Source organism: Streptopelia decaocto (assembly GCF_964273445.1).
Source record: "Streptopelia decaocto genome assembly, chromosome: Z".
Taxonomy (NCBI): Eukaryota; Metazoa; Chordata; class Aves; order Columbiformes; family Columbidae; genus Streptopelia; species Streptopelia decaocto.
The window spans coordinates 26703877-26729116 of NC_138657.1; the positions used below are offsets into that span (position 1 = coordinate 26703877).

General features: G+C 41.1%; 2 protein-coding genes across 4 annotated transcripts in view; one reads left to right on the plus strand and one right to left on the minus strand.

The window, feature by feature from the left end:
- APBA1 (amyloid beta precursor protein binding family A member 1) overlaps window positions 1-8202 on the plus strand; it is a 107070-nt gene extending 98868 nt beyond the window's left edge. For both annotated transcript variants that reach the window (XM_082074715.1, XM_082074716.1), the window contains 3 exons: window positions 1683-1802; window positions 3227-3367; window positions 4733-8202. In XM_082074715.1, the coding sequence (XP_081930841.1) occupies window positions 1683-1802; window positions 3227-3367; window positions 4733-4804 (333 nt within the window). In that variant the 3' untranslated portion in view covers window positions 4805-8202. The remainder of the gene's footprint in view (window positions 1-1682; window positions 1803-3226; window positions 3368-4732) is intronic.
- A 5207-nt stretch (window positions 8203-13409) lies between these two features.
- Window positions 13410-25240, minus strand: part of ENTREP1 (endosomal transmembrane epsin interactor 1) — a 33471-nt gene continuing 21640 nt past the window's right edge. For both annotated transcript variants that reach the window (XM_082075220.1, XM_082075219.1), the window contains 4 exons: window positions 24610-24682; window positions 20581-20721; window positions 17872-18158; window positions 13410-14814 (listed from right to left, as the gene is read on the minus strand). In XM_082075220.1, the coding sequence (XP_081931346.1) occupies window positions 14608-14814; window positions 17872-18158; window positions 20581-20721; window positions 24610-24682 (708 nt within the window). In that variant the 3' untranslated portion in view covers window positions 13410-14607. The remainder of the gene's footprint in view (window positions 14815-17871; window positions 18159-20580; window positions 20722-24609; window positions 24683-25240) is intronic.

The window sequence follows — 25240 nt, forward strand, 5'->3', positions numbered from 1 at the left end:
CTGAAGTTAGACACCTAAATTCCTCATAGAAATGGGCATCTCCAGTACTCTGCATGGCTCCTGCTCTCCTGGATTTAGAAGGCTGAGGCAGAAACCCCTCAGACTTTTGAGTAAACACTGTACCTGCAGCTTACTACAGGTTGATTAGTCCCTGTCTTCTCCTCTGTGTGTTGTTGTGATGACCTGAGTATAGAAGATGAGTGGCCCTTGAGCATGTGTGGTGTGCTGCTAACTCCTCACCAGAGTGGGGGAGTCCATAGTCATGGAGGAGATGGTGTTTGCATCTTCTTTCTGCTGAGACTGGAGTACAGGCAGTTCCCACAGCCATGTGCTTTCTCATTTTGTGTTCACATAGCCCTTCTCATGGAGCCACATTCAGTAATGAGCCAGGCCAAGCTCAGTGCTGTGTGGAAGTGAGGGCAGCTCTTCCCGTGTGACAGCTGCATCCAGTTTAAGGCAGTGACAAGAAAACAGACTCTAAGGCAGTTCACGCTGGTAGGATGATTCTGTGATGCTGGTCTGGTTATTCAAGTCACTGCTGAATCTGGAGTTTAGCTCAAGAGAATCAACAGCAGTAAATTGGATGTACCTCAGCTATAGTAGGAATTATTTTCAGAATTAACCTTTTGAAGTCTGTGTCAGATACCTGTTAGTAGCAGTGGGACCCAAATTTCAATTTGACATATTAAAGGAATTCAGAAGTGGATACTGGAATTGGTAGGTCTTGTATTAAGTGAGGTGGAAGTTGCTGTATTCTTTATAAAACATTTAGCTCTTTATGTGGATTTTATTTATTTATGGCTAATCTTTAATGGGAATGGAATGTTTCAGAAAAATATCTTAGCAATCTCCAGGAGCTCTGAATACTTGAAATTGTACAAGGAGTCAGATTGCAGTTATCTGCATTTTTTACATTTCAGTTTTAATGGAGCCATACAATCACAGAGTTTCTGAGGCTGGCAGTCACTGCTGAGGCTAGTCTAGACCAACACTCCAGTTCAAAGTAGAGCAGGTTATTTATGGCTGTGCCCACTGGGGTTTAAATAACTCCAAGGCTGGATACTCTGCAACCTATCTGGGTAATCTGTTCAAGTGTTTTACCACACTGATAATAAAAATAAATTTTCCTCCTTCAGTTTTCTTCTGTTAGCAAGGAGTTAATGGTGAATGTGATATAATTCATTTAGAAGGGAGGAGGAACAGAAATTAGTAGCACTGCTTATACAAACATGATATCAGCAGGACCTGCTGTTTGCTTGACAGAATTTAATATATTCTATTAGGGAAGCCACTTATTTGTAACTATATTAACTACATGTTTAAAATTTTATTTCCCATCCATAGTCATTGGCTTTTTTGGTGAGCTGTATAGACCTGTTTAATACCTTTTTTATACATGATTCGTGTTATCAAATGAAGAAGTTCCTGTAGGAAGCTAGTTTTCCTAAAACAACTGTGCCAGCTTCTTGGAAAGAAAAACTTGTTATTTTGTCACTCATTTCACTGAATATTTTGATGCTTTTGTGTGGCGTTTGGAGATCAGATTCTGCTACAATGCCTGTAAAGAGCTGTTTATTCAGGGCTGTTCCCACGTCAAGAATTTAACATCTTTTGTCCCCTCACAGTCCTTATATTAGATGTTTCACTCTGCCACCATTTTTCACATTGATTTCTTTTTGCAGGGTTTGAAAAACCAGGCCCGGGTTAAACTGAACATTGTTAGGTGTCCTCCAGTAACCACAGTCTTGATCAGGAGACCTGACCTCAGATACCAGTTGGGCTTCAGTGTGCAGAATGGGATTGTAAGTAGCTTCCACACACTCTAGTTAAGCTTTAATATAGATGAAATTTCTTATCCATTTGTGGGTAAGTTTCAGTATTGGAAGAGGGAAGCTACCACTTTCTCCGTTACAGGAAGAACCACTTTCCACATGTGTTAAGTCTAAGATACAAAAGCTGAGTTAATCTGAGTTGGTGGGCTGGTTTGGTTTTTTTTTACTGACTTCGCAGCTTTAGGGTCAGCCATTGGAACAGAAAACGTGGTTTATGTTAGAGAAACAAAAATGTGTAGAAGCAGCTGTTTTCAATATGCATTATTCATGTCTCTCACCAAGCCATTGCATGATCTCAAAAGAAAAAGACTGTCCTTGATCCTTTTTTGTGGTAAGGCATCTGCATCCTGAACATTGTTTAACTGTGGTCTTTCATACCTTTTGTCATGATTTAACCCAAAATAGCAATATAAACATGACAGCAACTCGCTTACCCGTCTCCCAACCCCCCAAGTAGGGGAGAAAATCAAAAGTGAAGGGAGAAACCTGGACTGAGATGGACACAGTTTAATTAAGCAACAAAATACTAATACACTACTAGTAAATATATATATATATCTATATAAAAACTAGAAATAAAACATAAAATGGAAGATACTCAATGCAATTCCTCACAAATTCTGTCCACACCAAGCTGCCAGTCCCAGGAAACAGGACCTGGTCCCAACAGCCAATCCTGAAGAAAGAAAAGAGGAAAAGGCAGAAAAGCCCAGAGGCTTCTGCAAAATGGCAGGATGACAAAAGGCCGAACTAACAAAAGTCCTGAGCAGAACTCCCCCGAACAGGTCTGCAAGAGCAAAGAGAAGAACCAGAGAGAGAGAGGGCGCAGAAGATTCCGACTCTCTTTAAATATGAAGCATGACGCTAATGGGATGGAATGCTCTCATTGAGCAGTCTGGATGTCAGTCGAGCTCTGCCCCATCCATGCCCCCTTCCTCGATGCCTCACACCTGTGGGCAGAGCACTCAGAACATCCTTGGCTCTCAGACCAGAGCAATTAAAAACATTAACTCAGTGTGGGGTGTTATCTCTTCTTTTCAAACTAAGTCCAAATAATAACTGTGCTAGCTATGAAAAAGAAAGGTTTCTAACTGCATGAAGAAAATTAACTCATTTTCAGTCAAACCAGCACACTCTTAAATTTCCAAACCACAGCACACGGGACATACAGTGCAAACAGCCTTTTCTGACAGTTTGTTCTGCTCTTGGAAGAGAACATCCAGTAGTTATTTGTCACTAACAAATTTTACTTTCAATCAGTGATTGGTTACATTTTACAATTTGTCACAAGCCTCTGTGTTTAAATGCTGAATTACAGTTTACAGGCAAAAACAGGTAATCTAAAGCTTCTGTTCCTTATCCATGCCCTGATAAATTTGTCTTTTCCCTTCCAGATCTGTAGCCTTATGAGAGGAGGCATAGCAGAGCGAGGAGGTGTGCGTGTCGGCCATCGGATCATTGAAATTAATGGACAGAGTGTTGTGGCAACACCCCATGAGAAAATTGTTCACATTCTCTCAAATGCTGTGGGTGAGGTAAGAGTGGCCAATGTGTCTAGGCAATATAACACAATTCTTCGCTGTTACTAATAACAACCAGTGGAATCCAGTAACAAGTGGTGTCCCTCAAGAGACAATAATGGGACCAATACTCTCTAATATCTTCATCAATGACATAGCTAGCAGGATTGAATGCACTTTCAGCAAGTTTGCAGCTAATACCATGCTGAGTGATGCAGTTGATAGCTCAAGGAAAAAGATGCCATTAGGGCGACCTTGACAGGCTTGAAAAGAGAGCCTTATGAAGTTCAACAAGGCCAAGTGCAAGGTCCTGCACCTCGATCAGGGCTGTCACCAGTATCAGTGCAGGCTGTGGGATAAAGGGATTGAGAATAGCACTGCAGAGAAGGACTTGAGGGTACGGGTGGATGAAAAGCTGGACAAGAGTCAGCAATGTGTGCTTGCAACCCAGGAGGCCAGTCCTACCCTGGGCTGCATCAAAAGCAGTGGGGCCAGCTGGTTGAGGGAGGTGATTCTGCCCCTCTGCTTTTCTCTGATGAGACCCCACCTGGAGTCCTGTGTCCAGCTCTGGAGCCCTCAGTACAGGAAAGACATGGAGCTGTTGGAGAGGGGCCAGAGGAGGCCACAGAAATGATCAGGGGACTGGAACAGCTCTGCTGTGAGGACAGGCTGAGAGACCTGGGGTTGTTCAGCCTGGAGAAGAGAAGTCCCTGGGGAGACCTTAGTGCAGCCTTTTGATATATAAAGTGGTCTTCTCAGAAAGATGGAGAGAGGCTTTTTAGCAGAGCCTGCAGAGACAGGACAAGCAGACAACAGTTTTAAACTGAAAGAAGGTAGACTGAGATTGGGCATAAAGAAGAAATCTTTTACAATGAGGGTGGTGAGTCACAGGGAAGCTGTGGGTGCCCCATCCCTGGATGTGTTCAGAGTCAGGTAGGATGGGGCTTTGAGCAACATGACTTGGTGAAAAATGTCCCTACATGTGGCAGAGGGGTTGGACTAGATGATGTTCAAAGATCTCTTCCAACACAAACTCTTCCATAATTCTGTAATTCTACCTCAGCCTGTTGGTATTCAAATCTACAAAGTGGAAGTGAGGGCAAGCCAGCACACTGTTCTTTTAGTATTTACCCATAGTTCTCCTACATTTTAGAAGAACCCTAATCTGAAAATAGGAAGTGTCCATGACTTTAGGTGATTCATTGATACTGAACGTCCTGTCTCATAATATCACCACCTGCAGTATTTTAATAAGGGTATGAAAACTCTCAGGTGTTACCTTTCCCTTCTGTCCTGTATGACCCTAGCTAGTTTCTTCACCAATGCTCTGTTGTAGGATGCATGTTATGAACATAGATTAACTTGTCTTATTTCCTCTAGATTCATATGAAGACTATGCCAGCTGCCATGTACAGACTGTTGACTGCACAAGAGCAACCAGTTTACATCTAAAGCCAACAGCTCACCGTCACAATGTGCATGGAGGATGTTTTCCTCATTAGTGCTTGTCTCTAGTGCTGTATTTCTGTGTCTACAGAGACATTTCTTTCTCTCTCTCCTTCACAGATACACACACATTCTGTCCCCCACACACACTCTCTTTTTCCTCTTCTCCCCACCATTTTCCTGTATTTTGGGAAGGGGCAAATATATTTATAGGAGTATTTTGATTGCATCTTTTTACAAGTGAAACTTCATGCGGTTCCACATGCAAACCAGGAAAATAACAGCAGCATTGTTCACAGCAGGATTCACAAAGAATATTAGCTCTGCTTCATGCTGCATAATGTTTTATTGTTGTGGCTATAATTTGTCAGACTGAGTAAATTCCATGTTGCTGACTGAAAGATGTATTTACCAAAAAGATAAAAGTGTAGAGTGCAAAGTGTTCTCTTGGATATCCTGCATGTGACTTTGCTTTTCTTGCCCTATTTTCCCACAGGCACTGAGCTCACTATTAAAGGTTTATGTCTGTAGGGAAAGTAGAATACCAGAAGGATAGTTTTGCCTTCAGGAAGAATTACCTGCTTATGAAGAACTCAGTAAATGCTGCTGTTGCAAAATGGACTGTCCAAATACACACCTTTTAATTCCCCTCTGTCATCAGTTCTTCACAGTAGTAGGACCCCAAAAGGTACTCTGTGAGTTGCTGGAACATGTTACACTTGCATTACTTACACTAAGTAATTTGGGAGGCATTTTTTACAACTGCATCCCCCTCTTTGCCCTCAGGTTTCTAACTCTTTGTTTTCCTCTACTTTGTTTTTAAATACAACATGTATTTTATAGTCCCTTTCCTATTTTAGAGATTAAAAGAGGGGAAGAGGATCTTTAAATATCTACACAAGAAATAGTGAGGGGCTTTCCTGAATAGCTACACTTTTTCTAGGCTCTTAATTCCAAATTGGGTGCACACAGCCATGTGTGTCAGTGTATATAGACATTTTTAAATTGTGCTTGCTGTTTATGAAGTTTGAATATAGGGGATATGCAGACTATTATAAATAATTTTGTTCTCTGAGCCAGATTTAACATACATTTTTGTCCAAAGACCTGTCTGATTCTATTACTTTCTCCTTAGTTCATGATATAGATAACAGTGGAAGGGATGAGGTGGGAATAAACTTATTTATTTTGTTATATAATTTAACTTGTGATTTTTTTTCCATATGTATGGCACTTAAAGGAGATATGCGTGTACTATATGCACTTGTGTGAAGATGATAAACTGTAGGGATGTATGAAATCTAGGATTTGATTGGCCTCTAACTTGCATGCTAGAGAAAAAAGGGGAAAAAGGGGTTGGATTGTTGTTTTGTTTTGTTTTGTTTTTTTAAGAGGGAAAGAAAAAAGAAAAAAAAAAAGAATCAGTGGCTTTTCCTCCTAGTGAGAGGAAAATTCTCTGTTCTCTGTAGTTACTCTCTACCAGGCCTGTATACTGGTGTTTATGCTGAAGTTGAACCATGCATTTAGTCTGAGCTAATATGTTGATTTCTTTTAAGGAGACAGTTTCTGCTATGTTTTACTGTGATGGAAAGGCTCAGTGAGGTGAAAACAAGAGCGGGCCACACACAGCCACACACCACTTCTGCTTTGCAAATGTGCTGTTGGCCGTAGTCACTTGTTTCTCGATTACTGTGGGTCGCACCATACCATGTAAAGTTGCTAGCAGCCTGGTAATGATGCCTGGACGTTACTCTGGCAATCCGTGGAGGTGGATGTCTCTGTGTGTGCATGCACACGCACACTTGGTGCAAACACTGCTGACAGCCACTGAGCACACTTGCCAGAGGTCCATTTTTGGCATTCAGAAATCATGGATACCTATGAGCTGATCAGAGGTAGAGAATAAACTTTGTATTTCAGTGGGCAGTAAATATTTAAGGGGGATAATGAAGTGATACATAAACTATTGTAGTAAGTGAATATGTTATAGTGTTGAGGTTGATGTATGATGACTTGATTTTACTACAGTTCTTGTTGTTACCTAACATAATCCCGATCTTCAGAATAGCAGATTGCACAAGAGAGTGGTGTTAGTATTCCAAGTTAGTACTTACCTCTGCTACCTGACTGATGCAACTAGATAGTGAATGAATTGTGAGTATATTGTTTAACTGTAGGCATCTGGTTTATGATCATTTTAACTTCTTTCCAGAGCTTTCCATATATATAGTAATATATGTAAATATGATATATAACCATGTACAATTTAGAAGATTATATACAGTGCAGCCTTTCCATAAGTTGCCTGAGGAAACTCAGTGAACTCTTGAAGACACAGTTATCATGCTTCTGGTTCCTGCTATGTTTACACCCTCAGCTTCACTTGTTTCTGTGGTTCTGTCCAGCTCATGTGTTGGGGTCTTTAACTCCCTTCACTGGGAAATGATGAAGACCTGAACATGCAAATATACTTAGACATGAAACAACTGTTTCTTTGGAAATCTTGAAGTCAAGATTCTGCAGAGTTACTGGCACTTGAGTGCTTGAACAGTTAACGGTAAATAGGTGCTTAACATCAAGCAAGTGAATGCTTGCAGGATCAGAGTCTAGCAAAAAAAATCTCAGTTTTTCCAATTACAGTGTGTGCATAAGTTTTATCAACTCGGATGTTCATAGTGTGTGCACACTTCTAAGAACTCTTGTAAACAATCCCTTTTTACTTTGTAAAGGGAAAGAGTTTCAAGAAAAAGGAGATTGAAAGGGAAAGCTGGCAGTTCTCTAGACTGTTGCAGCAGTTTGTTAGATTACATATGTGAATTTTTTAAAGATTCAAAAGAATAAACTGCTGATTTACATTCCTTCTTCAGTGATAGACCTGAAGTCTTTTTCATCCTTGCTGCTTCATACAGTCTAATTAACTCTTCAGTGTTTACATTAAGGATGAAACATCCCTTAATTTTTTTTTTATTGGCAAGTTTCGCATACTTGTTATGAGTCTTGTTTGAATTTGAGACTCAATGGGGATATCCAAGTTTGCTTGCTTTACTTGTTTTCTAAATGAAACGTATTTCTGAATACAGCAGTGTGGTTGAGATCTCTTGTACATATTTAGCGCAGTACCTAGACTATGAAGTTGTATTATTGTTCTGTAAAGAGGATGAATAGAAATTATTGTAAAGCGTTTGGAAAAGTATAGTATTGTATTTGTAACTATTGTTCTTTGTAAACATTTAATGATCTCTATATATAAATATAAATATATATATATAAACATATGTGAGCCTGGAATGTTGATACTGCACATCTACTGAATGTAATTCCTCTGATGTTTTTTGCCACAGGTCTCTGACCTCTGTAACGAAGCTGCAGTGGTTTGATTTGGGAGGTGAGCAGGGGGGAGAGAAGTGGACTTTTTCTTTTGGGTGGGGCAGGGTGGGGGGTTTCTGGCCCAGCTGTTTTGTTGTGATGTATTTACTGTGCTACATTCCTTTATTTAACAGAGCGCTAACGTCTGTAAGATTTGCAACAATAAAATATGAAACAAAAATACCTCAGACAAGGCTGAGTTTGCTCATACTGATCTAGGGGTTGGCTTGCCAACACTGAGCGTGTGAATGCCTGAAAGGTGCCTGAGCTTCTATTTCACCACTTAGGCTGGAGTAATACCGTATGTGTTTCTGCAGATGTGTAGAACACTGTTAACTTTATTTTAGAAACAGCATTATTTTCAGGTAATAAATTACACTAGTCCTTCTAAATTAAGCTGATTTATTACCAAGGCTGCATCCCAGTTTTTACCATGTGAAATGTCACCATGTTTGCATCTTCCAAAAGATTGTTATTTCAAGATGCCTTTTATATAACAGAAGTATTATTTCATTGTCTGAATAACTTTAAATATTCTTTTTTTCCTAAATGAGGCCTTGCTAAAAATTCTTTCTAATTCCTATCATTTCTGAAGCCACTCTTTTTCTTCAAATGTCATCAGCATGGTTTATTCTTAAAGACCTAATACCATTAATAAAAAGTAGAATTCTAGTATGTCTGTCCTCAGAATAAAGCTTGCAACTGCCCATGCTAAGGTTAAAAGATATTTGTATAATGAGAGATTGATTATGGAAAACACCATGGTATTTGAAAGTCAGTCATCAAAAGCCAACAAAGAAACATTTCTTCAGGTGAGGCTTCACAGGATTTTCTGTGCTTCACAGGTTGTGACAAGTACTTTGAACCTACAGAAATGAAAACATACCCCACAGCTGATTCAGAATAAATGTAAATGTGGCCCTTCAGCCCTCGAGTGGCTCTTCATAACATGAAATATAAATATTGCCAACACGGAGAATGAAGAATTTCTTACCTTTTCACCTTATTTGCTTAAATGATAGATTCAGGAAGTAGTGAAGGAAGTTGCGTTCTGTGTTTCCCTGTGTACCACCCTCCATCCTCATGTTTATCGTTGTTAAAGCTTTACATACAGATTTGCAAAATTTTGCATTTCAGTGGGTAAACCTGACTTTCCCTTTAGCAGTACAGATAAAAATTTCACAGATTTGCTGTCTTTACAGTGGACATTTTTCTTGCCCTTGCCTCCAGTGTTCTGGGAGGGCGAGCAGACCCCCCCTCAGTTCCAGCACCCTGTAGTGCCTTGCAGGCTGGAGAGCTGGTGCCCATATTCTGTGGGGACTGACAGTGTCTGAAAACAGGACTAGGATTATGATTTAAATAAATGTTCAGTGTGGGGGTACATGGTGCCAATCCTGACCTGGAGAACCTTGTATGTGGAGATGTTGGTGACCCACATGCCAGTTAAACTGTGCAGGCCCAGGCCTGTGCTGTGCTGCTTGGACAGTGTGTCCTTCAGGAATGTCCTTGGCCACCGCCTGAGTTTAGCTGGTTATAGGAGAGGAGCCTGCAGGCAGCCCCGACTTGATACTGATGGTGACACTGCCTGTGTGTCCTTGCCTTTGTCCAGAAGTGCTGCAAGAAGTTTTCATCTCAACATCCTTTTTGTTTGACGGTAGAAGTAATGGATGTTGTTATTTTCTTCTAAGAAAATCTTGTAATAGCTCAAATGATCAAAATGGGGTAACTCTTGCATGGATGAGATCTGCACAAATTGTTGCACCCTCCCGTTAGACCTGTTTGATGCTGCACAATTTGAAGCTCACAGCATCTGAAGGGATATGAAATTATCTATGCTATCCTCTTTCTTCATAGCATTAGCCCTAATAAATAGGATTTTAAGTGAGACTTTACAGAGTCCAAGCACCTTTCTTACTGGGATGATAGCAAACCAGTGCTTCCTGGTACAAAACACATAAGCTTTGGAGTTTTGGTTTTGATTCTGTCAGTGGGGCAAGAATAATGTCCTGCCATTAAGTGACAAAGTCACTGAGCAAAAAGAGAACTTCTTTCGGACAGTTTGTGTTTTAATTACAGTTCACAAATTAACAGCCTTTTATAAAGGATAGTGTTATAAATCTGAACACTAGTTCTTCCTTAAACCCTGTTTCGTATTTGAAGGCCCACCTTTTATGACAAGAGCTTTTAACTTAAATCATAGTACTGGTAATCTGCAAGGTTCTTCAATATCGATTTTGACAGCTGGTTCCACTAGAATGGTGTATAATTACACCCTGTAACTGCACAGGTTATCAAACTTCAGAGCCAAGAAAATGTTTCTGGTTTGTGACTTCAAAGAAGATGGCACATAAAATGCCCAGATTGTGGAATGTCCATCCTGGTAGATTCTCTTCCTGGCTTTTCAGTAATGTAACAAGCACTGAATAGTGGTTTCATTGGCCTTCACAATGAAGTGTGACTGTAGGCCCTAAGTTGTATAGAACAGTCATAACTCTTTAGAGAAACTGTTAGATATTGATGGGATTGGTGTACAGGAATAGGGTATATATATGCATTTAGCGAACAGAATTGTGTATAAGGACATTATCCATGAACTGCATGCTGACTTTTTTGAGGAAGGGCAGCAGGAATTCTTAGGAAACCAAAGGATATTAACAGCCTGTTAATTAAGAGAGGTGCTCCTCAGACCTAGTGTGAAATATGTAACTGCAACACGTATGGGAAGGGCGCTGTGGTTCATTCTTAAAGAGGTTGATTGTTGCTGTAAATGTTGCTCCTAACTACTTCTGTTTCTGTAAAATACTCAAGTAAGGACATTTTTTTACTTCTCCGGTAAAATGGTTTTGGTTACCCTCATTTTCTCTGCACTGACCACCTGGCATGACTGCTATTCTGGAAACCTCCCCTCTCTTAAAACCTAGTGTCTATTTTAAATATTTATATTCCAGCTCAACTGAAATAATCTGTAATTCCTGCTTATTCTCATGCTTTCACGGCAGGAATTTTGTGCAGAACTATTCTCTATTGGATGATTTTACTGATGAGCAAATTAAGATGGCAGAAAAATGTCTCTCTGAATCCTAAGCAATCATCTTAACAGGCTAGTTCCATCTCCCTCCACCACCCAGTCATTTCTGTTAGTCTGCATGCATGTGTGCAGATGGGTAGGGGAAACACAACTGACTTTCAGAGGAGTAAACTGAAACTAGGTACATTTTGTTCCACTTTAAGTCCATCCTTAATGTTTATCTTTATGATAAGCATCCACTTACTTACTACTTATCCACTGATGCTTCTTCCTACCACCTTTGCCCCATTGGGACCTGCATGTACTCTGCCTTTCCTCCCTGTTCCATCCCATAACAGAATCTCCTATGGCTTCCGTGGATTTCTCCACTGAGTGAGATGGGTGTGCTGCTCCTTCTTCAGAAAGGCATCATCAAACAAGAGCGTGGAAGTTCAGATGTACCGTGGCAGCAGTGGGAAGAGAGTATGGCAGATTGCACTGAGCTGTGTGCCCCCCTGTTTTACAGTAAGAAGTTCTGGGACTAAATGGGCAGTGTCTCACCCACTAATGAATTCCCACTGCTCTTACTGGTGGCTTTTCCATCAGGTGAGAGTTGCAAGAGGAGTGGTGAAGGCATCTGCGTTTGAGAGTGTGCTGTTCATGAACAGAGACTTTTCCATTCATTCTGAAGGCTGCCTGGGTGGGAAATGACACCACATTTGAAGTGAGAATGGGCGTGAGTTTATCTTTTAAATTTATGATTGCTTTTAAAGCCGGTAGATTTTTTTTTAAAACAACAAAACTCTGCTGGTGCAAGACTGTTTCTGATTAAATAGATTTGCATAAACTTTTCTTTGAGGGATGAGAAGCACTTCAGAAAATGAAAATTATTCTTCTGTTGCTAAGGGCTGCATTGTCACTGGAAGCATGGTGATTAACATTAGCCCCTGGACACCTTGTAGCTCTAGAAAGCTTTGCATGTCTTAAACCTGTTGGAATAGCATGAAATGTGGTAAGTGTCCTTTACATTATTTCTTGTTGAGCTTCTAATTATGACTAAGAAAAAGAATTGGGCTATGCTACTGTTCCAGTGCCTGAAGATAACTGAAGATAATTAAATTAAAACTTACTACATTGTTTGGGTATATGGGTAACTTTCTTTTTTTTTTTTTTTTTTTTTAACTTGCAATGTTATTGTTCTAGTAGAGAAAATTAACTTATATCTTCAAAAACTACTCAGTTTGTCAGAGCATTATTTTGCAGTAGATCTGCTACCTATCTAGAAAGTATTTCATCAACGTGCCACAGTCAGAGATTGTGTGGAGCCACGCTGTAAATTCACAGCAGTCGAGGTGCCGTCTTAGGTGTAATGGCTGAAGGGGCTGGGTGCCAGCGGGCAAAACAGAGCCCTGTATGGTGAATAATCCGTGCAGCTAGCAAGAACCTGCCTGCGCAGTCCATAGCCAGTTAGGTTGTTAAGTCACTGGTGCAGAATAGAGCACAGCCTGGCTACAGAAACCAGGCTGTTTGGTGTTCAGGCCAGTCTCCAAGAAACACGGGAATTCAAGTATTTTTTTTTTTACACACTGATTCAGCTGCAAAATTTGCAGGGATGTTGTGTGAGGCACATGGAGAACACAAAGGCTCCTGCCCTGAGAAAAGGTGCCTCAGCTTGTGCATTCCCCATATGAAGCAAGACTGGTTAGCTGGAGAGCACCCTGGGCACAGACCTGGCCGTCAGTTCTCTCAAATACTCCTCTGGGACAGGGAACAAAGCCTCTGATAACAGAAATGAGAGCATTGTTTTGAAAAGGTGATGATTCTGTGTATGGGTTTTCTTTGGTATCTTTTCTTCTGGTGGAACAGCTGCTGTTGCCACATTGTCTCTCTTAGTGTCTGTTAAAGCATGACTGGCTAAAATCCAGGTCATTTTGTGCAGGTCACTAAGGAACAGCTTATCTGGGTAATCACTTGATTGATGGGTTTTATAAATAATCATGGCACTCATCCTGTAGTAATTACCTGGTCAATTAGAAATGAGGAGCTTGGGTAAGCAGATAATTTACTGAAATCAGATTTTTTTCTCTCCTGTTATCTAAAACATGTGCCTGCCTTTTGAAGCACTGTCCAATGTCTGGTAACTTTAGCTCAGATTAGCTCTGTTCCACTGAGACAGTGAGCAAATAACTGAATTGTGATCAAGTCTTCCAAAGCATAAGCTTATGTTGTATCCTGGTGTGGACCCCAAGGACTTCGTAGACTTTTCTCCCAGTAAGGTTGCAGAGAGTTTATATACAAGTGTGACAGCAAGGTAAGAGCTGTCAAGAGTACAGTCTGCACTGATGGAGTACACATAATTTTCCCCTTCTGCAACTAGTTTTGGAAAGGCAAATGATTAACCGGGAAAAAGAAGCCAATATTGGAAATCTGAAAGAACTCCCACTAAAGATGATGCATGTAACAAGAACAGTTATGAGTTTCAAACTTGATGACGTTGCAACATACGTAACAGAGCAAAGGCAAAAGCTAGCATAACAAGGCAGTGTCAGTGTGTTGCTGTAGTATTTTCCTTCTTCAAGACAAAACACTTTATTTTTACTTGCTATGCTCTTACTTCTGAGAGTAAAATGTACCAATGTGCCAGTGCTTCAGCAAACTCAACATCCCTAATGTATTTCTTCTACCAGACAGGAAAAATGAAACACTAATTCCAGTGTAAAGCGTTTTATTTTATTCAAGTTATCATCTTTAGTGAGTCAAGCCATACTGCACAGTTTCAACTTCTGAACAAGCTTAATTAAAACTCACTTTATAGCTTTTTGGTTTTCAGTGGGAAAGCTGTTTAATATTTTCTAAATGAAGCTTTATCATTAAAATAGAGGGAGGAATATTTTGTCATCCTGCTGAGACACAGAAGGCTACAACTTGCCTTGCAAATAAAATATGTATCTGATCCCAGCCTCCGGAAATACCTAGTGTATTCCATGTTAGCAGCACACGTATAGAACAGAGCTTAACAAACTATCTGTAGTCATCAGCTTGAGCCAACTGGCATACATGTTTGTTTATTAGCCAGAGGTTGTCAACTCATGGGTCACTCACTGTGGCCTAGTCATTAAGATTGCCAAAATAATGTTAGGTCGTCATCTGCATGTCTGCAGACCAGTTGAGATGGCATCACAAACAGACCAGTTGCACCTGATCAGCCCAATAAAGGCCAGCTTGCAATCTACTTGATTTGCTTTGTAGAATGAGCTTCCCGTCACAATTCTGAGCAGGAGAGTTAAAAAAAAAAAAAAAAAGAAAAAGTATTATCAACACACCAACACACTTTTCCACCTATTTGTCAGAGGTTATTTTCCTAGGCAGCATGTATGGCTGACAGAAGTGCTCTACTGAGGAATAAACAGAAAACAGCTCAAAGACAGAAACCAGCTCAAAGTACAGTTTCCCTGACAATGCCAATAATACTGTGAGGCCGTTCATGCTCAGCTCTCTGGATCCTGGTCTCTGCGAGCGGTTCTTCATCTGTGGTGAAAACACTCAGGTCACAGCAGCTCTGCACGTGCGGCAATCTAGTATGACGCCCACAAGGTAACGCACGGGCACTCAGTGACATGGCTTGCTGGGCAGGTGCCATCACCTTTCAAAGGAGAAAAACATACAAAATGTAAATCAGATTTGTTTTTAGGCTCTTCTTCCATTGAAGTGGTTTCTTACCCAACTAGGAAGAAGCTAGTTGTATTCCTGTCTGTTATTTTTAAAGAATAATAAAAAAAGCTGAGACTAAAACTGTTATTTGTTAAGGAGGTATGGGAAAAGTAATCCCAAATGACAAAAGGAAAGAGTATTGTTTCTTTTTTTTAAAAAAAAAAAAAGCTGCACAAGAATCAGGTCACCCCAAACCATGGCTTGTCAGGTATTGCTTAACAGGAATCTAAATGTTGCTTCCTGCAGAAGCAACTGGACTGTAATACAGGGGAGCCCTGTACCCCTGAGACCCTGGATGAAGCCAGGTCAATGGAGGAGTTTGCTTTAGTCGATGAGGACTGGGTTAGGGAGCAATGAAATAGTCTGGACATCCATAAATCCATGGGTCCAGATGGGATGCATCCGCGGGTGCTGAGGGAGCTGGCTGAAGTCATTGCTGGACCGCTCTCCATCATCTTTGCCAAGTCTTGGGAAACGGGAGAGGTGCCCGAGGATTGGAGGAAAGCAAATGTGACTCCAGTCTTCAAAAAGGGCAAGAAGGAGGACCTGGGTAATTATAGACTGGTCAGCCTCACCTCTGTCCCTGGGAAAGTAATGGAACAGCTTGTCCTTGGTGCCATCTCAAGGCATATCAAGGATAAGAGGGTTATCAGGGGCAGTCAGCATGGCTTTACCAAGGGTAAGTCATGCTTGACCAACCTCATAGCCTTTTATGAGAATGTAACAAGGTGGATGGATGATGGCAGAGCGGTGGATGTGGTCTGCCTTGACTTCAGTAAAGCCTTTGACACAGTCTCCCACAGCATCCTCACAGCTAAGTTGAAGAGGTGTGGTCTAGACAATAGAGTAGTGAGGTGGGTTGCAAACTGGCTTAAGGAGAGAAGCCAGAGAGTGGTAGTCAATGGTGCGGAGTCTGGTTGGAGGCCAGTATCTAGTGGAGTGCCTCAGGGGTCAGTACTGGGGCCAATATTATTCAATATATTAATTAACAATTTAGACGAGGGAATAGAGTGTACTATCAGCAAGTTTGCTGATGACACCAAGCTGGGAGGAGTGGCTGACACGCCAGAAGGCTGTGCTGCCATCCAGCGGGACCTGGACAGGCTGGAGACTTGGGCAGGGAATAACCTGATGAAATTTAACAAGGGAAAGTGTAGAGTCCTGCATGTGGGCAGGAACAACCCCAGGTTCCAGTATAGGTTGGGAAATTACATATTAGAGAGCAGTGTAGGGGAAAGGGACCTGGGGGTCCTGGTGGACAACAGGATGGCCATGAGCCAGCACTGTGCCCTTGTGGCCAGGAAGGCCAATGTCATCCTGGGGTATATTACAAGGGGGGTGGTTAGTAGATCGAGAGAAGTTCTCCTTCCCCTCTACTCCGCCCTGGCGAGACCACACCTGGAATATTGTGTCCAGTTCTGGGTCCCTCAGTTCAAGAAGGACAGGGAACTGCTGGAGAGAGTCCAGCGTAGAGCAACGAAGATGATTAAGGGAGTGGAGCATCTCCCTTATGAGGAAAGGCTGAGGAAGCTGGGTCTCTTTAGTTTGGAGAAGAGGAGACTGAGGGGTGACCTTATTAATGTTTATAAATATATAAAGGGTGAGTGCCATGAGGATGGAGCCAGGCTCTTCTCGGTGGCAAACAACGATAGGACAAGGGGTAATGGGATCAAGCTGGAACACAAGAGGTTCCACTTAAATTTGAGAAAAAACTTCTCAGTGAGGGTGACAGAGCACTGGAACAGGCTGCCCAGGGAGGCTGTGAAGTCTCCTTCTCTGGAGACATTCAAAACCCGCCTGGACATGTTCCTGTGCGACCTCACCTGGGCGTTCCTGCTCCAGCAGGGGGATTGGACTAGATGATCTTTTGAGGTCCCTTCCAATCCCAAACATACTGTGATACTGTGAATAAGCTTCAGGCTAGTGTGATACATTCTCATAAAAATATTTTTCAGTTGTTTCTGTCAAATTTGTTAAGGCTTTTGTTGCCTGTAGGCTTCAGTGGGAAATCTCACTTTAAATGCAGAGCCTAAATTAAAATCTTTGATGTGTTTTGTGTGAGAATGCAAACCAAAACCAGTATTTACAGCAAATCACTTGTGCTGTGTGAGAATCAACTAATCTATCCAAATGGTCTGTAAGCTACTAGACCATTTGTTTGATGAAGTCTGTAATGTCTGAAACATCTGAATATTCATTCCATTAATGTAAGCACATATTTTCTACTTCCTGCTTTTTTTCCTTTAGTACCAGGTCTTATCCTGGGAGTCAATCACAAAAATTTTCTTCTAGTGGGTTTACATTAAAATTTCCTTGCCAGTCTCTGTTCCTTCCAGTTTATCATAGTAAATGCTTTATAACATCTCTTCCCTCTCCCTTGCCATGCTCAGTATAAAACATTGTCATGTTATTTATAGTTCATGATTCGAGCACAGCTGACCACCTCCTAAATACACCTGTGTTCAGTCCAAAAACCTTCCTGGCTGTGTGGTTGACAGAGCAAGAGACATAATAGATGCACAGCCTCTCATGCACTCCGTAAATAAAACTACAGTACCGAAGGAAGCTCATTGGGTCCAAAACCTTTGACACACAGAGCAGAGTGCCAAATATAAAGCTATACTCCCAAACCAAGGCCACCTTGGGTTTCAGCATCACCCGATAAATACAAGGAGGTTGTAGCATGAAGGGTGTTGATCTCTTCTCCCAAGTAGCAAGTGATAGGACAAGATGAAATGGCTTCAAGTTGCACCAGGGGAGGTTTAGATTGGATATCAGGAAAAAATTCTTCACTGAAAGGGTCGTCAGGCTTTGGAACAGGCTGCCCAGAGAAGTGGTAGAGTCACCATCCCTGGAGGTGTTTAAAATATGTTTAAATGAGGTTCTTAGGGACCTGGTTTTGTGCTAGGGTTAGGTTATGGTTGGACTCAATGATCCTGAGGGTCTCTTACAACCGAAATGATTCTATGATTCTAAGTAGTAAAACTACCTGCTCAAGGAATGTGGCACTGGTGATAACTTCTGCCATATGTTTCTCATCTGATTTTAAAAGAGACTTGATATTTTCCACCAATTCATGTATGTCAGGGCTCATGCTGCAGGACTGCTCAAGGATCCATGACACAAGCTGTTTAGTGTCTGTGTAACACCTGTAGTCTATCAAAGACTGAGGCCTTCCCCTTGAAGTTCCTGCTCTCAAACTGTTCCGCAAGGTGACAGCACCGAGTTGTGGTTTTAGTTCAGTCTGTGTTGCAGCTTCACAGTTGAGTGCTGGCCCTGAAGACAGAGATCAAACAAAGCAAACAGACCACTTGGTTCACAGAGCCTTTCAGCAAGTAACCCCTGAGATTTCAATCCTGGTTCAGTGACGATGCAGTACAAAGTTTAACCACATAAAACTCAAAAGCCTGACATGGTCAGGGCAGCACACAGGGCTCACTCTGTATTGGATTTACACTAGAGAAAATGCCTGTGAAATTAAGTAGAACATGGCTATGGTTGAGTGCATATCACATGTCAAAGGAAGAACATTTCTAGGAAAGCTGTTTGCCATTTTGTATACATCATTTCCTTTCTCTTCTGCTCCTGTTCTGAACAGACCTGAAATGAGCATTCAATGTTAATGTCGACGTACAGTTATACAAAGCAGGTTAAGTCAAGCTTGAAGGCTTTTGCGATCTCTCCTAAACTTTTTTGTAACTTTCCATTATTACCAGTCAATAGGGCTGATTACAAAATATCTGGAAACAATTGTTTGTTAAGCTGGAAGCTAGTAATACTACAAAGTGGAAATGTCACAGGGGAAAATGAAACAAACCAACCAAACAATAATAATAAAACAAACAAAAACCAAAGCAAAACAAACAAACAAAAGACCCAAGAGGCAGCAGGGAATCAATTCCACTGCCTTTGGTCTAAACGAGGATCATCAATTTTTGGCATTTGTAAAAAAAAAAAAAAAAAAAAAAAAAAAAGAAGAAGTAAATATATATAAAAAAAAAAAATATATATATATATATATATATAAGAACACCTACAGGTTGTTCAAAAAGCACTTTAACATTGGCTTTATGCCAATGTTAAACACAATACAGGATGAGATCTAAAACCTTCCGGCAAGAAGAGCACTAACTAATTTGAAGCTGGTTCCATTCTTTTGTTGCAGCTGAGTTCCCTTGCCACAGCACCCATGTATTTGGCTCTCAGATCCAGTGCTGAGCAGACCTAATCTTATCTGCACTGAGCCTGAAGTGCCCAAATGCTTCTGAACGATGGAGTCTCTCTACAGCAGAAAAGTTGTTGTTACTAACATGCTGTCTCCCCACTTGCATTTTGTGAATGCTTACATGTATCAGCAGCTAGTATGGGGATTACAATATCCTCTAACAAAAAAGGCAAGACTCTTGACTCGTGGATTTTTTAAGACTGTCAGCAGAACCAAGGACTCTTCAGCCACACAAGCAGTTTTCCAACAGCAACTGAATTGGATCACTGACACTAAAGTAGCTGTGACAGACTTCATTGGCTCTTCACTGTGGGTTTTTTGTGTTGAGTTTTTGGTGGAGGTTTTTGTTTGTTTCGGCTTGGTTTGTGGTGGTGGTTTTTGTGGGTTTTGTTGTTTTGTGGTTTGTTTTTTTGCGATACTATGAGGAGCAAGAAAAGGTGTGCAAATTTACAGGCTAATACCAAATACCCAAGCTAATTTTGCTTTAAGTTGCTCACACTGAAAACTACCCTCGCAGGCTCTTAGATGCCAGTGATACAGGGAATTGACAATTTACTAATCAACACTTAAAGAACTAACACTTGACACTTAAAGAACTAACCCTACCCCACATCACTAAAGAGCCAACAGAGAGCTAACCCTTTAACCCACATAGCCTTGCTTAGCTTTGTGTAGCTTATTGTACAAGAAACAGGAGTTCGCTGACGCCTTGCAGAGATAATAATCCTTGGGTGCATCCTTGGGTGAACTAGATAACAGAAATCTGGGCACAGGACAGGAGATACGCCAGTTTTAACCAACTCAGCAGTCTGAGTCCTAACCCACTCATCACACTGGACCAAAGGTGACTGTGTACAGAGAAAGAGGACCCGGGTTCACGATCACTGTGCAGCTGCAACCAGGAGGAGCCGGAGGTGGAGACTATGGAAATGGTCTCCCGGAACTCATTATGATAAGAACTGACTTCTTGGGGACAGGTTATGAATATGTATAGGCATTCCTAAAAACTTTCATGAATATGTAACACTTTACTGTATATAACCAAGCTCATAACTACTGTAAAACACACACTTCTTGGGCGGAGCTATCCCCGGTGTGTCAGGCATCGTAAATACTTACCTTCTTTACAAATCTCAAGGGCTGCAAGTTCATTTCCATGCTTCACCAGCGTACAAATACACTGAGAAATCCTATGTGTTCCCTCCTCCTCATCTCCCAACACCCCTCTCCCCTTCCCAAACCAGTAACACCTGTTACAGAACCTGTTTCTAGATGTGAAAGCCTAAAGACCCACAGAACTAAGGTGTTGGTTGGAGAAAACTTGGCGAAGCACAAACTGCTTGCTGTATGTTGGTAGTCTGTTGGGAGACAGCAGCTGATTTCTGCAGGTACTATGTTCAAGGTACTAAGCTTCTGACGAATGTTCTTTTAAGGATTCATTACATAAGCTCTGATAGAGAAATATCAAGTCACCTTGAAGCAGCTGGCAGTGCAGCACGGAATCACTTTTAGACCTTTGTTGCACTGGATGGAAGTCTCTCCCTCGTGCAGGCAGCAGGCTTGCGTTTGGAGGTGAAAGGCTCACTCTGCTGGAAGACTCAGGAATTTCTTCACCTAAGTAACCAGGAACAGTGAAAGTGAAGGAAAAGTAGTCAGAAAAAAGCAGATCTGTATAAGTTGTTATTAGGTGCCATTACTGTGTTTGGTTGTGTTTTTTCATTTGTGTGGGGGTTTTGTGCGTGTTTGTTTTAGTTTGTTTTTTTTGGTGCTCCCTCCAGACAAAGCTGTAACGATTGAACACAAAAGCCCAGAGCTGCGTGTATGTGTGCGTATGCCCACACTCGTGAGTAACACCGGTCTAAAGCCTGCTTAAACATTTGCAGAAACCTGTTCAGCCTTACACAACTAAAGTAGCAAAAAAACCCCACCCCAGCTTTGCCTTGTATAAACCTCACCTTAAACTATCTGTTCAGAGAGAAATGAGCTACAGCTTTCTTGAACAGAAAATTAAATCTCACAGAGCCTGAAATCCTCCTGCACATAAGCAGTTGTACCAAGATATGACAGCACATGGTCACACAGGCCAGTCACTGTTTGCAATTAAGTAGCTCTTAAACTAGACACCAGTCCCTGTAAGGAAATTTAAAACTTTGTTTCATTGGGTTCTTCATGAAATTAACAATTTTCCTGAATTCTTGTGGTGTGTTTCATCTTCCCAATTAATCAACATTCCTCCTTTTCCTTAGAGTGAAATTACATGCTGTGATTCTCACAACTGCCTTTTTGTGCATAGGACAGGATGAAGCTTTGTATTTTGCACCAAGGCTGGTTCCATACCTCTGTCTGATAGCAGCTGGCATATTATAGGAAAAAATGTTCTTGCTCATGCAAGAAACAAAGGCAAATTAATGCCAACAGTTTCTTATTCAAAAAAGGGCAAATGTTTGTGCTGTTGCTCCAACAGAAATGTACCGGCCACTGGAGCACTGAAGAAAGTTACGGCTTGGATGAAATGTACTTACTGAGATAGCACACACTCATCTCCCCCACAAATACAACCTAGACTCTAGTCTAAAGTGAAAATACAGTGACACAACATACATAAAGTAGATACCAGCCTTGAAAGTCAGGAAGTAGGACAGAGCAACAAAGTGTGGTGGACCAAGAATCACACAGGATTAAAGAATTCATCACCAAAATAAATGTTTTAACACCAGTGGAGCTGTGCTAGCAGTCAGTCCTGAGGTACAGTGCTGCTAGCACTCTGGAGAACTTTGGTGGTTTTGTTTTTGTTCTTCAAATACTAAACTTATGAATGAACCAATTTCATGATCTTGTGATAATTATTCATAACATAAATGTTTCAGATGTCAGAATGATCACTGGCTTAAGCTGGTGTGTACTGGAAATGCATATGTGATGATACAGAGCAGATACCAAGCATGCCCAGCCATCAGCAGAGGGTCTTGTCTTCCTTCTACAGGTGGCAGGGAAGTGCTTTTGAATTAAACAAAACCATTTTAGCCAGCACAGAGAAGCTTGCAGCTCATTCTGCAGCAGGCAGCCAGGATTACCCAGGCTCTGCTGGCAGACAGTAATGTGTAGGTTTATTTTCCATTGGGAGCTACATTTAGCTGATCAGTCCTGGCAATGCTGAGGGCATCACAGCATCATACACAAATGCCCCGGCATGACAGAATACTGGCATAAACCAATATTTGGCTTTTATTTATAGACCGTTAACTCTATATCAGGTGAGACAGGCCATGGAGTTACCCTGACACAATCCCAACACATCCCCTCAATTTGCATTTCCCTCCTGCTGTGGTTTAAATGCAGCAGGCAGCTCAGCCCCACACAGCTGCTCACTCACCCCACAGTGGGACGGGGAAGAGAATTGGAAGCACAGAAGTGAGAGGGCTCGTGAGTTGAGATAAAGACGGTTGGGAGGTGAGGAGAAGACAACAAAACAAACCAAGGAAAAACAAGTGATGCAAAAGCAATTTCTCACCACCGGCTGACTGATGCCCAGCCAGTCCTTAAACAATGACAACCCTAGAAAACTTCCCCAAAGTCCGTGTTTTTGAGCATGACACTCCAGGACATCCCTTCTTTGGTTACTTGGGGTCAGCTGTCCCACCTTTGTTGCCTCCCAACTTCTTGTGTACCCCCAGCCAACATGCTGTGGGGGGCACAGTGAGACATGGAACATGTGCAAGCACTGTTTACTGAGAGCTAGAACTCTGGTGTGCTATGAACACTATTTAGTTCACAAATCCAAAACAGCGTCATATGTGCCATCCCAGCCAGACCTAGTGCACCTCCCTAAATATAAATAAAGGACAAGATGCTGCTCAGTGTAATTCTGTTACCTAAATTCACCACCCCTAGGAAGCCTTGGCATCATCTAGAAGTAGTAGTGTTAAGTTTCTTCATTAAGAAGCTCACTTTCTTCATTATCTGAATTTAACAGCCAGGCTGAGGTTTAAATAGGTCTTTACAGGCATTCTTACAGAAAAAGAAAACAAAAGAAAAAAAAAATGTAATAAAAAGGAAATTAAAAGAAAAAAAGGAGGCAAAAGTATGGACAAACCAGTTAAAAAGATGATGATGAGGGTACAATTTATCACCTGTTCAGGTCTGCTCGCTTGTGAAGGAAGCTTTAAAATACAAACAATACCTCAAACAATGACTTATTATGGCTTTAAAAAAAAAAAAACAAGCAAACAAAAGAACCACCCCACCCCCCCCAAAAAAAATACCCCTTGACTCTTCTTCACAACAGTTGCATTTTCTAGTGTTCTTTTCCTGTTTTCTGTTCTCATAACTTTAAGCAGTCACCACTCAGCCCTGTGTTTGATATCTTATTTTCTTTTATGTTCAAAGTTCCCAGAGAAAGCAACAGCACATTTATCAGTAAGTCCTTGAGAATTAAATTTTTTGCTACAAGTCTTCTGAATTTCTTTCTGGTTACCACAACTGATGAGATATCAGAAGCATCCAATTGCTTGTTTTCAGAGGTTTCAGATAGACTGCCAGCGAGTAAGGGAGCTTTGAGAGACTTGTTATCTGGTCAAATTATGGTTTTATGTAAATGATTTTTTTCCTGCCACCACTCATTAAGGACAGTTTCAACTGAAACTGTTTTCAGTTTTTCCATAGCTTGGGAAGTAGGTTGGCAGAGGAGATGCCACAGTCAAGTAAGAGATTCAGGGCTTCCCCTCTGGCCCCAACTGTCTTTACTCTCAATATTCTTGCAGTGTGAACATAGTGCAGTCAAGGCACATGACCATCTGTTACACAAAAGACAACCTGCCCCACAATGGCAAGTTCAAATGAAAAGCAGAACAGATCTTCACCATGGCTGTCCTGGAAAGGCTGCCTGTGACTTACATGGGAGCCAATAATGTTTAACTGCAAGCGTACACTGCAGCAAAAATTAGGCTGAAAACAACTTGGAACTATTTCCATGATTTTCTAAAACGATCCTGAGCAAACCATGATGTGGTCTCTACATGGAGTCTACCTATGTCCTCTACCAGTATGTGGAAACTAATTAGTAATTCTCCCAGTGCAGGCTGAATAACAGGGTAATTCTCACATTTAGCTCAACACAGTACAGCATTATTTTATCCTTTTCCTATTTTCATCAGCAACAATATGTCAACAGGAACCATCATGTATACAAAACAAATGGAAACACTGGATCTTACAAGCTAAGAAGAGAGAGTCAACAACTACCTTGTGGACTACTAAGAAGGAGATATATATATATATATGTGTGTGTGTATATATATATATTTTTTTTAATCTTAAAAGCAAACACTTTTAATGTATTTTAAACATTAACCCTTGTTCCTACTGCCCTAAATAGTCATGATTCCGTATATCTGCTTTGCAATATGGTGCTTGTTTTTCAAATATATAATAATGCTGCTGCCACAGTAATTCATCTGGGTTGGGTGGAACTGTTCTAGACAAATTTTAAAATGTACTTTTTACCTTGAAAGGCCTCACTGCCACTCACTTGACCCAAATCAACGACTTCCACAACACTTGTTTGTAGTGCACTTTCCTGGAATAAAATAGAAAAGTTGAAAAGTTACTAGTAACTACCTTTTCTTCTGGTATTTTCTAACCAATGCAACATACACCTTAGAAAGAGAACTCTTTTGCTTAACTTCGCAGTGGCTATGTGATACAAGTTTAATGCCACTGCAAAAACAAGAATAGTGAATGTCTAAAATCAATGTTCGTCATTCAGGTCAGCCAATTTTATCCTGCTGAGTATTTTCTGAGTAGAAGCACCTGTCTTCTGAGAAGACCAGTGAAAAGGGATCAGTGAGCATGGCAAAACTCCAACCTACTCCCACATGGGAGGAGTATAGGTATGGACAGAATGTTTAGCAAGGAGGCAGCACAGGCATCCTCTAGAATAACCAGCAAAAGGTATGCTCCAAAATAAATTTTGCTGCTTTTCCCATGCTCAGACACAGTTTTCCAACTCGGTGAAACTTTTCAACTCTAAGGGCAAGTGATTAATTAAAATCTTCTGTGATATTAACAGCAAGCCACATTTGCAATCAAACATATTCTCCTGTTATTCTAAAATGAAAATATACCTGACTTATTT